Below are 15,094 nucleotides of genomic sequence, written 5' to 3' on the forward strand. Positions count from 1 at the left end.
CTCTAAAACTCAAAATTCTCTGTTCCACCTTGTGATGTCATGAAGTGGTAGTTTTCAAGTTACTTTTTACCTTTAGTTCAGTAGAGATTGGCATTTCCAGGGCTGAAATCATCCAGATGATTCTAGTGAAGGTGTATGGAGTTTAAAAACACAGTGGAGCACTTCCTGTATCACCACATGACATCACAAGGTGGAACAGAGTGTTTTCTGGCGTGAGTTAAGGCAACGCCAACATAGGACAAAGTGGAGTTGAAAACTTTGGCCACATCCAAAAAGAGAATAAAACGTGTTGTATTGATGAGACGTTGGTGAACGAATCGGCTCTTTTGAACGGTTCCTTAATGTGAATGGCGGGAACCGGATCTCATTTTTGAAAAGAGCCAAATCTGTTACTTTCTCTTATGCAATTTTATACTGATTAACACTGAAGCAATACAAGAAACAGCACAGAAGCAGAGCAGACGACACGTGTGAGAACTTTTAACACCGAACAAATATTTGGCATCATAATAACAGTTTGTTTTTCATTATTTATGCTTTATTTAGATTAAAAACACAGTGGAGCACTTCCTGTATCACCACATGACATCACAAGGTGGAACAGAGTGAAATATACAGGGTTTGCGTGCTAAACATATGTGAATGAAACAAAACACAACTTCAGTTTGTCTGTTTGTGATGAGGAAAAAACATAACATAGATCAGAAAATAGTGTATTATGGGACTTTTATAGACTGGACATATACCTTTTTCAAAAACAAGATTATGAAGTTGTAAAAGTAATCTAAAGTACATATGTATCCAAAACTACAAGTCACAATTACACAAATAAACAAAATGTGTGAAGTGTTTTGTCCAAATAAGCCAAATTTTACTTCATGGTTTGAACTCTCAACCTTCTGGTTATTTGTCGAACATGAGCGTCATAACCAATAAGATAAAAAAAATCTGAAAAATAAAACATTCCTGACAAGCACAGAACATGTTCATTCTTTTGGAACAATTTGAGCCTTAATTGCAGCAATTTCATTCCCCACCAGTTCAAGTTGAAATTGGAAAAGGTTTCTCAGTTTGGTTATCTTGTGTTGACAAATACCGAGGGAGCGTTGTTCTGTTGAAAATCGTGTTCAGTAAGAAACCATGGTATTGTTAGTTTATATCATGTTCTTTAAAAGGGACTTACAAAGCAGCCTTTAAGCACTTCAAACCCTGTTATAATTGTTTTCCGTCACATGTTGTATTTAGACTGATTTGTTCATGTTTGAGTGATCTCTCTCTCTCTCTCTCCCGGAATCAAAACACCAACTCTCCTAAAAATCCCATTTCCCTACTCCCTCACACACACCCGCTGTTATTTACTTCCTTAATTGCACTGCTCGCTGCCGTAAGTGAACAGACTTGTTTCTTTTATTAAATTGTTTTAGATCAATATCGCCATTTAATATCCAAACATAATTATTCTCGAGTGTAGATTACAATGATATAGCAGACAAAGGCGCCATGTCTTCTTTAAACGACTTATATTACACAAAATTGATTCTTGTGAGTGTTCAGCCATGTTTCCTCCTCAAAAACACATGTAGTTTTTTGTTGTTTTTTTTCACATATGTTTGAGTAACCTTTTATTACGGTATGGTCTGCTTTTATTTGAACAGGGACAGTGCACAACAATACATTGACATAAAAAAAACAGTAAAGTTGTTTGGTGTCAGGTTATAGCAAAGGTTAAATTGGTAGGATTACTCAAATTTGCCATAAAACTTGCTTTGATATTAGCTTGCTTTATTTCTTTGTTACATGTACAATCTTTTGAAAACTTGTGCATGTTATAATCTCATTATTAGTCGTTTTACATCTGCTCAAAATGCTCGTTTCCACCTTGTAAGTTCAAGTTAACAGCTACGTTTCACCTTTAGTTCAGGAGACATTGGCAATTCCAGGGTTGAAATCATCCAAATGAATCTAGTGAAGGTGTGTGGAGTTTAAAAACAGAGTGGAGCAAGTTGGAACATAGTGTTTTATGTTTGAGAGAAGAATTCAGTCTAAATATGCAGGGTTTGTGTTATAACATGTGTAAATGTATGTTTGTGATGAGGAAACAACATTATAACATGAGAAAATAGCATTATATAGCTCCTTTCAAATGGAGCGATGCTATTCTGACCTATTCCACCCAACAGATCTCTGGCTCGTGTTCTTAAGCGTAGTGTCGGCTTTTACTCACCTTGCGTTTCTGTCGTAGGCTCACATGATCCGATGGTAAGCGCCAGGAGCGTCAGTGAAGAGCAGAGAAGCCACATGGTTCCGCTCCTCTGACAATCACAAACAGAAAAACTGAGTAAGTGAAAGCCTTCCTCCATTTTGACAGCACAACACCACCAGCTTCCACAACAACGCGTCGACAGCTGCGAGCCGGGCCTGACTCCTAAATAGGCGTTGATGTATATTTATGAGTCATTCGCGGCTGGTGTGTTAATTATGTGATATGATGCAGGCTTTGTTAGTGGCATACGAATTAACCTTAATGTCTCTCATTAAGGAGTGTTACTCTATAAAGTCTGATCATAGTCATTATTCTGTCCATCTGCTTGGCCTTTCGCTGGGCAGCTGTGAGACTCCCACACACACACACCCACACACATGCACGCTCAAACACACACCCACACTTGAACGCAGCAAATGACCACTCCACAACTCCGGCAAGAAAGTTTAGCCGTCAATATCGCACGCTGCAGAGGATATGAAGCTAGATGATTTACACGTAGAAGGCTCCGCTCGCACAGACGGTGGGGCCAAAACACATAAACACATCTGGAGACGATTGGACTTGGATTCAGACTTGTGTTGTAGCAGATGCTTCCACGTGGCTCCGCGGCAGACACGCATATTAGAATTCAGGGCTTGTCTGAATAATCTTCAAATCTAGGCTGTAAAAGTGCCATTGCTTTACCTTAATATCAAATGTGTATAGGGTAGAGAAGCAGCATATTGTAAACGTAAAGGTAAATGGTTAAAAATAATACTCCTAAAATACGCTACCATTTGAAAGTTGGGACATAGTCTCTCATTCAGTGTTTTTCTTTCTACATTTTATATAAAAAATCAATTCAAATTTCTCTTTTACCATGGATCATACCTGTACGACTGAGGGATTACACAGGCTACACTTATATACATAGGGAAGACATCAAATATATGAAGTAAGAAAAAAAGTGAAATAACTCCACTAAATGTCTTTGTAATCCCCCATTCAGCCAAGTCTGATCCAACTGTAAACAAAAGCTGTTTTCAGTTTCAGTGTAGTTAGCTCCTCCTTCAGACAGATATATAAGGCAGTGTCCAGGAGTAATCTGACCAGAACTGAAGAAGCGGCTTGGATGAGCAGTGAAATGTCTTCACTCTTACAACGTTTTGTTTTGGATACTTTGAGGATTTGAATATAAACAATATTATTTAGCCATTTTCTTTATGACATAATTCCTTCTTGTAAGTGTATGATGATCCAAGATGGCGCCACGTACGGTCGCCCTGGTGATTTGGTGCGCTGTGTGTTTTTTGTTTTTGTGCGTTTGTCCTGTGTTCGCGTGCTCTTACACCCGTGAAGAGCTCTTATCCATCAGAACTACCACTCCTGTCGATCTACTGCCGGTCTTTTTAGTTCCTGCAGTAGATTTTGTTCGCTCTTTGGCCAAAAGAGTGAGACGCCGAAGACGAGGAAAGCGGGCAGGGGCCTTGGTGCGCCTCCGGAGACGCGGCGCTCGCACGCCCCTACCTGGAATTTTCCTGTCTAACGTTCGCTCACTCAGCAACAAGACGGACGAACTGGCGCTGCTGATGAGGAGAAACAAAGACTTCTCTTCCTCTTGCGTCTTATGCTTCACGGAGACATGGCTCAATGAGCGTATCCCGGACTGTGCGCTTCAACTGGAGGGATTCCAGCTCCTCCGCGCGGACAGACAACGGGGACTCTCCGGGGGAAAGACGAAAGGTGGAGGTGTCTGTTTCTTCATCAACAACGCCTGGTGTACGGATGTGACTGTGATCTCCCAACACTGCTCTCCCGCCGTGGAATATCTTTTCATTAACTGTAGGCCTTTCTATTCTCCACGTGAGTTCACTTCATTCATTCTGGCCGCTGTTTACATCCCTCCGTGCGCGGACACGCACGAGGCCCAGCGCGTGCTCGCGGAGCAGATTCTGGATGTGGAGCGAACCTTCCCGGACTCTTTACTGATCATCCTGGGGGATTTTAATAAGGGAAATCTGAGCCAGGAACTACCCAAATATAAACAGTTTATTAATTGCCCGACGAGAGAGCAGAAGACGCTGGATCACTGTTACACAACGGTCAGTGGAGCCTACAGAGCCGTGCCCCGCGCTGCTCTAGGATACTCTGATCACGTCATGGTTCACCTCATCCCTGCTTACAAACAACGGCTGAAACTCTCCAAACCTGCTGTGAGGACTTCTAAGAAGTGGACCAGTGAGGCTGTGGAGGAGCTTCGCACGTGTTTGGACACTACCTCCTCCCCCACTGCCCTCACAGTTGTGGAGCAGGACGTGACTAAGCTTTTCAGGAAGCAGAATCCCCGTAAGGCCGCGGGCCCAGACGGTGTCTCTCCTTCCACCCTTAGACACTGTGCTGAGGAACTGGCTCCTGTCTTCACGGACATTTTTAACACCTCCCTGGAGTCATGTCACGTCCCAGCCTGCTTCAAGCTGTCCACCATTGTCCCCGTCCCCAAGAAGCCCAGGATCACTGGACTTAATGACTACAGACCTGTGGCGCTGACGTCTGTAGTCATGAAGTCATTTGAGCGCCTGGTCCTGCACCACCTCAAGTCCTTCACCTCCCCCCTCCTGGACCCTCTGCAGTTTGCCTACAGAGCCAATCGGTCTGTGGACGACGCCATTAACCTGGCCCTTCACTTCATCCTCCAGCATCTGGACTCCCCGGGAACCTACGCCAGGATCCTGTTTGTGGACTTCAGCTCTGCATTCAACACCATCCTCCCTGCTCTGCTCCAGGACAAGCTCGCTCAGCTCAACGTGCCTGACTCCACCTGCAGGTGGATCACTGACTTCCTGACAGACAGGAGACAGCGCGTGCGGCTGGGGAAGAATGTCTCGGACACTCGGACTATCAGCACAGGATCTCCACAGGGCTGTGTACTTTCTCCCCTGCTCTTCTCCCTGTACACCAACTGCTGCACCTCCAGCCACGACTCCGTCAAACTGGTTAAGTTTGCGGATGACACCACCCTCATCGGACTCATCTCGGACAGCGATGAGTCTGCCTACAGGAGGGAGGTGGACCGGCTGGTGTCCTGGTGCAGCAGCAACAACCTGGAGCTCAACGCCCAGAAGACAGTGGAGATGATCGTGGACTTCAGGAAAGTCACAGCCCCCCTGCCTCCCCTCACCCTGACGGACTCCCCCATCACCACTGTGGACTCTTTCCGCTTCCTGGGCACCTGCATCACCCAGGATCTCAAGTGGGAGCCGACCATCAGCTCCCTCATCAAGAAAGCCCAGCAGAGGATGTTCCACCTGCGGCAGCTGAGGAAACGCAAGCTGCCAGTCCAGATGATGGTGCAGTTTTACACGGCCATCATTGAGTCCATCCTCACCTCCTCCATCACTGTGTGGTTCGCTGGGGCCACTGCCAGGGACAGACAGAGACTGCAGCGCATTGTGCGCTCTGCTGAGAAGGTGATTGGCTGCAGCCTTCCATCTATACAGGACCTGTACGTCTCCAGGACTCGGGGGCGAGCAGGCCGTATAGCAGCTGACACCTCTCACCCTGGACATGGACTATTTGAGCCACTTCCCTCTGGCAGGAGGCTACGGTCCATTGGGACCAGAACCTCTCGCCATAAGAACAGTTTCTTCCCCTCTGCTGTTTGTCTCATGAACACTCTATAATATCTGCACTAAACTGGACACTTTATAACACCGGTCACTTTAATAAGCCACTTTGCACTGTTGTTCTGATGCTGCTATTGTACATATTTTTTCCCTTTAAGTATTTCATTTGATTTTTTAAGCATATCTTTTTAACTTTGTGCATGCTCTTATTTGTATTTGTATTTATTCAGTGTGTTTATGTTGCACTTTTTCACCGTATCAAGTTCCTAGTTTGTGAACTGTGTTCACAGACTATGGCAATAAAAGTCTTCTGATTCTGATTCTGATTCTGATTCTGATAAAATGTAGACTAGAAAAAAAATATAGGAAAAACATTGAACAATGGTAATGTATGTTTAGAGACAATACTTAAATTAAACTATTACATGTAAATATGTTCCCACTTTTCATGGCCTTTAAAAAGAATTTCAAAGTTGGTTATATTTAGAATAGTAGTGGACAAGGTAGCCACCAACTGAAATTCACTGTTAATTATTACTGACGTGTACAGCTGTGTATGGGTTTCAGGCAAATGATTCCTCCTAATTTGAAGGTTTATGTGAGGACCTTTTCCTATGCAAAAGCTCTGTCTGGGAACGCTGCCATGGCTTGAAATGAATAGTATAAATGTGATCAAATAACACATTAAACTTGATATTTGCAACATTGGTAGAGTTGCTAGGTAATTGTAGGTAGTGCTGTTTCTGCATTTTGCCCATAGACTGTATATATAAATGGATGCTGCTGCGTTCCAAACAGGAAGTAAATATGGGCTCGCTTCCGGCTCCATCGACTTTGGCTCTAATTCACTTTACGTTGAAGAATCGCTTCTCTTTCTGTAAACGCTGCTGTCAGGCTCATCGTTTTGGTCTTAAAATGTTCGTATTAACCCACTCTACATGATCCTGGTGTTTTTATATAGCCATTTTGTCTGTAAAGATCTGAACTTAACAGACAAATCAGGCGCCTTCTTTCCCCGAGGTCGCTCCTGCTAATGTCAGTTTGATTGACATTGTTGCTACGCGCCTGCTCCCTGCTAAACCAGCTGTACCGACAGTGAGGGGCGTTAACATTCAACAAGCTCGCTCCGGATTTACTTTTTGGTCGCTATGACACTCAGAGCAGATATAGAGGCTCCAAATTTGCCTCTGTATCTGCTGTCCCATAACTGCTACACGTCACACTCCCTTAGTCCACTTCTTTATGCGCTTTATGAGTTCACACTATTCAGGCACATAAGTTATTCCAAAAGTTATGAGCTTAATTCATTATTCCCTCCCCCTGCCCTACAATAACACACATGTAAACAAGATTAGGCCTTTCACTGAGTAGCTTAAACATGCCCCCTGTGACCTGGTCTTGCCCTGTGAGTGTTTAGACACCATAAATCTGCCCTGTTTACTGATCGAGCCGGAGCCTAGTGCAGCTGGAGGCAGGCTGGCTGTCTCTGCACACACCTGTCCCATCTGCCGGGAGACGTGACCCCAGCGCTCCCAGGGGATCTGCTAGTGTCCTGCCCCCTGTCTGACTGAGGACATGCTGTGAATTCTTGACTGCCTGCACTGCAATATAAAAAAAAAAAAAGGTTGAAAATGTTTAGATTAGGAAGTTGTGTTATATCATAATCAACGTGGGTGCTTAAAGGTGCACGGCGTAACTTTCCTGGTGGAGATTCAGCCACCTGCACGTCTTAATGGAGATGTTATTGCCTAGAATGTTTCACAGTATGACATTAAACTTTTATATCTCTATGGAGACCAGCGACATCAGTGGAGAGCAGAGTCCAGTCACTGTAATAATGCAACTTTTTGTTTAGCTTTAAAACTCCTGTAATTGCACGAACGGTTGATGGATAAGTTTATTGCCACACTGCGGAACATCCCAGGCAAATCAATAACATCTCCATGGAAACAAGCTCGACCTGGTCATTTTGTAAAGCCACGCCATACATCAACATTAAACATTACATCAATGCTGTTTAGTGTCCCAGCAACAGTGTCGTAAAAACTTTTGGAAAATTCTGCTTTAATACTTTTCTTTCCTGAGCTAAAATTGGTTCCATCTTTAAATGCCTTTGTCTGAATAAAAATGCATTGTTAACTCAAAGTTCCCAGCGCGTCTGTATTGTGTTACGCCGCTGGAAGGTTAATCAAAGGCTAAGACGACTAGGTTTGCTCACAGTGAAGCTGCAACCATTATTACAGGCTTCATGGCCTATGATCACAGTAATGGGAAAACGCCCGCAGTACATCGCGCATAATGCATCCGTCCAGAAAGCACATGCTGAAGGAAAAGTTTCACCTCGCTGCCGTTATTATCTAGCTGTAATCCAATCCTGTTTAATAGCCTTTCTAATATGTCCCATGCAGTCAGCGTCTCCTTGCCTTCCCTCCTAAGGTCCGGCCGCAGCTTCAGAGCCGTCCATCTGGATTCGAGCGATAAAGGCAGAAGTGCAGGGTGAGGTCAGTGAGCGCTGGCCCTATGCCCAGTAAGCCACGGAGCTCACAGCCAATGCAGGGAAGGAAAACAATTACCAATTCGCAAACTACCAGAATCACAAGAGCTATGACTGAACAGCTGACAATAACAACATCCAGCATCTAGTGTAGGTGCCAATCCTGGTCTAATACAGCCACACACCAAGCAGGTTTTCAGGTTTCGCACACTTGGGATGCACTGGTATCTGAAATCGGTGCCGATATTGAACATTTTGGTGGATTGGATATCTGCTTCCAAGATATCAGTTCAGTCAATATCCAATTTTGGTCTATAAATTGGTGTAATTAGACGATTTAGTAGCCAGTGTTGGCCCAAAACGTCACATAATATTAAACAAAGCTGTTCAGTAATTAGAAAACACATTTGGATCATTTTTTCACCTTATGCTGTTTATATGTGAAGGAAATAAATCATGTTTTCAATCTCTAGTATCGGTTTGTAACGTGGATTGGTGCTTCCCTATTATGTACATCACAAGCAAGACAATTAGATCAACAAAAGAAAAAACATATTAACTTAAAATTACACAACTCTACTTCTTGTTGTGTTGCTTTGAATTCAACCACAAAACTGTTTTTCCTCTTATGATAATTTGCCCAATTCTTCAGTTCAGTCGTTTGGTTTCTGTTTCAACAATTGAGGATTGATTGATGTTGTTTTAGTCGCATTGTCTCAGCTGCATATGCTCAGTTGGCACCTGTGAAGAGATTAGCAACAGCAATTTATTCCAAAGTACTGCTTAATTGGTTAGCTAAATATTTGATTCCGTGTTTTTGTACTGAAATCAACCAAGGATTTGCACGACGCCGGCCTCATCTCTGTTTAGCCTGCTGCTGTCGTGACATATTTCCAGCGTAAAATCATTGCTAACATTTTAAAAGAATGACCTTCTACTTTCACACTTAGCAACACAGTCTGAAACATAAAATTCCAACGTTTGTGGTGCATGCCGTGCGCCGTTATTGCTGTGGCATATTTCATCATCATTGCCATCACTTACAAAGGAGTCAGAGCTCTGAGAAGTGACTTTGACAGCATGAAATCAAATGCGATATAAAGAGAAAAGTGCATACTGTTACCCAGCGGAGATGGAGGACCGGAGGACTTGCTTGAGACGTGATGCCCTTTTGATTTGATGATCCCTTCTCTGGACCAGGACACATGAGTTGACCTAGATTTTTACTGTCTTATGAATAGAGTAAAGACTAAAATGACCATGCAAATCCTTCAGTATAGTCTTCCTTCAATGCTAAAATCTGCATTATGTGGACATCGCACTAGTATAATACCTCTGACTCACGCCTTGTTTACATTTCTTTGCCGATAGCTGTATTTGATCTACATCACGCTCTCTACAATACTACCACGATGAGTTTTTATGTCTTCGGGTCTTGTACTGATGCTGTGTAAACTTCACCTGCGTTAAAACATCTCCTGCTTCTCTTTACAACTATTAGTGAACTATTTGTACAACAATATCTAACTCTATTTGATGTACTATTCACTGTATTCCGGATGTTGCTGTGTGCACCGCCATCGTCATTTGGGTTTTGCAAATAAGTTCTACATGGACTACAAAGCCGTTTTAAACCCTCCCAGAGAATCGGCGCAGTGTTGACTCGTTGGTGCTCGTGAACATAGAACATTTTACTTATATTTATGCTACTTCATGTCATGTTTTAGCAGCAAAATGCTTCCCAAATTCTCCTTTGAAATGAATGGGATTTCCGTATAACTGGAAGCAGCATCCCACCACAAAGAAATTGCAGTTCAGTCGCGTTTACGGAAAATAATTACTGAACTAAAACTGTAAAATATAGGGTCTAAACTGCTGAATCTCACCAGCGTTCTGAACATTAGTATGATAATTGCTCCCGGTTTGCGATATAGAGCTGCCAATTAAAACACATCATTTGAATCAAGTTTCTGTTTATTACAACTATGCTGAAAAATAGTTGGACTGTTTGCATATAATAGTTCATACGGTAAAAGTAGTTACTGATAATCATGTCAGTTTTGTGTCCCCTAAACCAGGGTTTTTTTAGCCAAGAGAGCCAAAAAAGTCACATATTTTAAAATGTATTTCCATGAGAGCCATACAATATTTTTTAACTCTGAATACAACTAAATGTGTGAATTTTTAAACAAGAACAACAATTATAGTATAAGAAGTCTCTGAATGTATTGTTAATGTTTTTTTTAATAACATCTGTGGGAGCCAAGTTTTGGTTTACGTTTGGTAATGCGCAAATTCAGAGTGTTAATATGTTAATGTTAATAAATGATGTTTTATGTTAATATTTGATTTATATGTATAAGCTACAATTGTTGTATTGCATTAATGTTGATTTTGGAAAATATCTTAGGATTGTCATTATTTAAGTTTTACGTATTTTACGTAAATATGTTACCGTCACTTTACGAGCGATAGCGTGCACAAGGGAACACAGCACGCGCTGTGAGAGCGTGTTAGTTGAGGCAGCGCATAAAGACGGAGCCAAATGGTTTTCTTACCATAGTATTGTTTATTTTTGAGAATTACTTGATTTGATTACTTCTGTATTTATGTACAGTTTATTCATTACTTATTGTGTTAACAAATATCAGCTAAGATTTATCTGAGAGCCAGATGCAGTCATCAAAAGAGCCACGTCTGGCTCGCGACCCCTTCCCTAAACGATGCCATGAGTTGGAATTGGACTTATATTTCAGACGCTTTCAACTAGACATGTATTTCTGTTCTTGACTAGAGGTCTCACAAACCCAGTATTCCAAGACAATTTCCCTGTCATAACTATTTATATTTCCAATAACAACACACATTAAAGTTACAGTGCTGTAAACCTCTACTGTTGTTGTTTTTTTACCCTTTTCCTTCTCACCCACTCTCTGTCCTCTGCTGCAGGGAGATTGATGGACAGCTCACTTACAAGATATTTGCCTCCAATCTCAGCAAGTCTTACCCACAAACACAAGCTCGGAGTGCTTTTGGAGCTGGGCTAAGAAAACAAGCGGCTGATCGGCGTGTTGAGTCATGACCTCTATTGAAATCTCACAAGGAGCACCTTTTCTAGCTCCGGATGTCTGCGCCAGTGCGAGGAGAAAATCTGACGGAGACTCTGCGATGATGCTGAAGGCTTGAATAATACATGGGTAAGAAGATGCACAGCTGTACATAAAGTGTCAGCCAAACACATTCATTATACTAAGGGCCTGAACAGGTGCAGGTAAATACTGATGTACCCGGGAAATATTTGAGCTCTGGGTTCATCATGCTAAATAATGCAGCCAGAGAGCCAATTAATGCTGGTCCTGAGCCTGGTTAAATTAAAATAGATGGATCCGTAAAGAGTATTTGGCATGAAAGTCAAAGGCTTGTTGTGTTAAGCCAACTTTAAAGATTCACTGCAACTTTTCTGGTGGAAGATCTAACACCTGCTTGACATTGACATTTCTCCATTGGGGCAAGCTGGTGATCTGTGGAGATGCAAGCCCAATCGCACCAAGAATTCATGTTTTTCAAGGCGTTTTTGAGCATTTAAATACAATTGCAATTATATTAATGCAAGATAAACGCATCTAGTGTCATATTGTTTGACCCAAAGCAAAACATCTCCATGGAGACAAGCAGGTGCTGAGTCCACCACCAGGAAAAGTTATTGTGGACTTTTTTTCACCTTTGAAGAATGGGAAATGATTGCACTAGTAACATGGACATTCAAGGCACAAACCAAGGTTCTACAACTTTATTTGCAAATGTTTCTTTGTATGTGAAGGACAATTCCGTGATGTTTCCTTGTATGCTTGTTCACTCAATTCAGAATTCAGACAAGAAAGGAGTCAGACACTAGGACAGACGCTATAGTAACATAAGAAAGAAACGAACGCCTTGATTAGACTGAAACAATCCAAACAGCCGTGTGTGTCCGACTCACAATCTGTTTGAAGTTGCGCTAACCACCATTGTGCACCATTTGATTTTCTTCAGTTTGCATGCGTTTACTGTAATGGAACATTTCTAAGACAAATACAGCCAGTAGATCGCAGATGTTTGGATTGCGTTCAAAACAAACAATCTTTCTCAAACTTGTTCTGACAGAGAAATGTAGAAGTCTAGAGATTAACAGGCCTCGCGGCTTTGATATCATCACTTCATTACTACTGACCAGAAGGCACAGGAAGCTACACAGACAACCACAACCACAACAACACTCTACAACTTTGTGAAACAAGTTTTTACTAGCTGTACATTCCATCAGCGATAATAAAACTTTGTCCATAGACTTAGCTCACGCGCCACTGAAAGAGAGAAAACCAATCAATCTTACAAACTTTCCTTTTGGGGAGAAGAGACACAACCTTATCACTTCTAATAATACAAAAAGAGACTGATGTAAAGGAAATGGAAACTTGGCAAATTCACCGCACTATTATCCAGAGTTACTGAAGTGCAGCTGCAGCAAGTTTTTACTAGCTCCAGTATGAAGGCCGATTTTGAATATCTGCCAGTCTGCTCAGAGAGAGACTCCAGGCACAGAAAAAAAAAAAAACCCTGCTCCATTTTGATGATAGAAGTGACGTAAAGAGAGGCATGTTCTGATGACATAAGCCAAGATCCAAGCATGTGTATGTAGTTCACCTGCAAGGTCAAACCACATATTAAGTATTGTGTAGGCTGCTGTAAGAATGTATTTCTTATCACGCTATTAAACGTAAGAATACTCAATTACGCAATACATAATCAATATTGTAATGTTGTTAGGCTTGTGTATCCTTTGAGTTCTCGTAATAGTCCATTGTTCACAAACTAAATTGTTTTTGTTGTGTCCTTGGGCTCGACTCTTCACCCATTCACTCACTTTGCCCGTGTACGACTGTGTGTTAGCGATTTGTTGTCCTCGGAGGGACGTGATGGCACAGACTGGCAGCTTTTTTTTTTTTTTTTGCGTCAGTCTAATCCAGGGCAGCTGTGAGAAGGAAAATAAGCTTACCACCACTGAGTATTGAGGAAATGAATGATGACTTGAGTACAGCACTTTGAGTGGTTTGCCAAAGCTTTAACAACACAATATAAATGTAAGGCGTTGTCATATTATTATAATGATATTCAAAGTGCTGGTATTGTTAATTCTGGGTAACCACGTGGTATAAAACAAATCTTTAAATTCCAGTTTTCTTAGCGATGCAGGAACAGCTTTTAAAAGTGCTTTTGTGCCCAGCGTGCAGTTAAACTTTCCATATTCTCACTGCAGCAGGTTAAGTGAGCACCTCTTAATGTAGTTAAATCCAGGGGCACCGATTTGTATCGCTTACAGGGCTCCATCCCCCAGGGGCTGATGCAAAAGAACGACTATCTGTCACTGCAGGAGAACCACCATCCCAAGAGACCCCGACTTCCCCACTATTAAAAAGCCTCAGACCTTCACTGTTGTGTAGAGCAGGTAAGACACATTACACGCATGCAACAAATTAGAAGTCCGCATGTTTTCAAACTGTGAGGAGCCTTTGGGACTTGTGGAGGTAAAGGGGGAGCACAGACAGGATGCAAAAACCCCTAAAACACAGGAGCTTGCTGGATAATGAACAAAACAGATGTCACCGTGGCTTCTTTCTGCTAAGTAACGGTGATTTTAACTGTCAGACGTTGTTTATTTCTTTGAATGATCTGGAATGCAGAGTTGTGAGAATGTGGCTTCAAGTTTTCTCTCACAATAGTTGGAGGAAAGTTATAGTTGGAGGAAAGTTGTACTGTATGCAGCAACTGGACATCTAATTATCCCATTGTAATGTCTGGCTTCAACACTATGACTATTACAAACTTTGGTTCCAGAGAATAGAATGAAACAGTTACTTCTAAAGGTGTTATGCTCATTACGTTATAGTTAAGACTGAAGAAAAGAAACAAGAAAAGGTAAAAAAAAGTCAACAAAATATACGAACCTCCAATGACAGATGGATCTTTGCGCGTTTAGGTCCACATGTAGCTAGAATATCCAGGCACGTTGGCGTCAGGGTTAGGCCAGTACGCCGCAAATCCAGTTAGGTCCTTTTTTGTATTTCTTTCTTTCTGGGTGAAGGGAAAGAAGAAAAAAAGTTTGCCGTAAGATTGTTCAACTTTTCCTCCCCTCCCCTTTTTGCTCAGATGCCGCAACCCACTCTCTCTCTCTGTCTTTCTTTCTCTCTCTCACACTTTTCCGTCTGTCTCGGGGGTGTCCTATTACTCCTTGAGTCTATCCCCCTCTCCAGAGCCCCTGCTGAACTCCTCATAGGGATATCCCTCAGTGAAACAGTAGTGACATCATCATGCTTCCTTCAGGCCTTTTCAGATTTTAAGGTTTTTTTTTTCCAGGTGCTTTACCCCGTCTTCACCCTGTACCTCCTCTGTGCACCACCCGAATCCATCCCCCCACCACCTCTTACCGTGTGATTCATGACTTTCTTTCTGGAGGCATAAGGGAAGACTCAGTTCCAGAGGATTATGACAGATAAGGGGGAAGTAATGTTACCGTGAGCTCATGTTGTCGAAGTTGACTTAGGACGGCCTCAAACCTACGCTGCTGTTTTACCATATTACTATTATTGGTACTGATAACTTTTTAGGTGGAAAGTCTGAAGCTTTCTTTTCTCTAAGGAGATGTCATTGTTTTGCCAGGAATGTGCCTCAGCGTGGCCCAGAATGGCAATTTCC

General features: G+C 42.2%; 1 protein-coding gene across 1 annotated transcript in view; it reads right to left on the reverse strand.

Annotated features, from left to right (window-relative positions):
• Positions 1-14,562, reverse strand: part of col16a1 (collagen, type XVI, alpha 1) — a 72,735-nt gene extending 58,173 nt beyond the window's left edge. Inside the window, exons 1-2 of the mRNA XM_055225207.1 lie at positions 14,347-14,562; positions 2,225-2,312 (exon numbers count right to left, since the gene is read on the reverse strand). Coding sequence (XP_055081182.1) covers positions 2,225-2,300 — 76 coding nt within the window. The 5' untranslated portion in view covers positions 2,301-2,312; positions 14,347-14,562. The remainder of the gene's footprint in view (positions 1-2,224; positions 2,313-14,346) is intronic.
• Between the last annotated feature and the right edge of the window lie 532 nt (positions 14,563-15,094).

Source organism: Periophthalmus magnuspinnatus, chromosome 11 (assembly GCF_009829125.3).
Source record: "Periophthalmus magnuspinnatus isolate fPerMag1 chromosome 11, fPerMag1.2.pri, whole genome shotgun sequence".
Taxonomy (NCBI): Eukaryota; Metazoa; Chordata; class Actinopteri; order Gobiiformes; family Gobiidae; genus Periophthalmus; species Periophthalmus magnuspinnatus.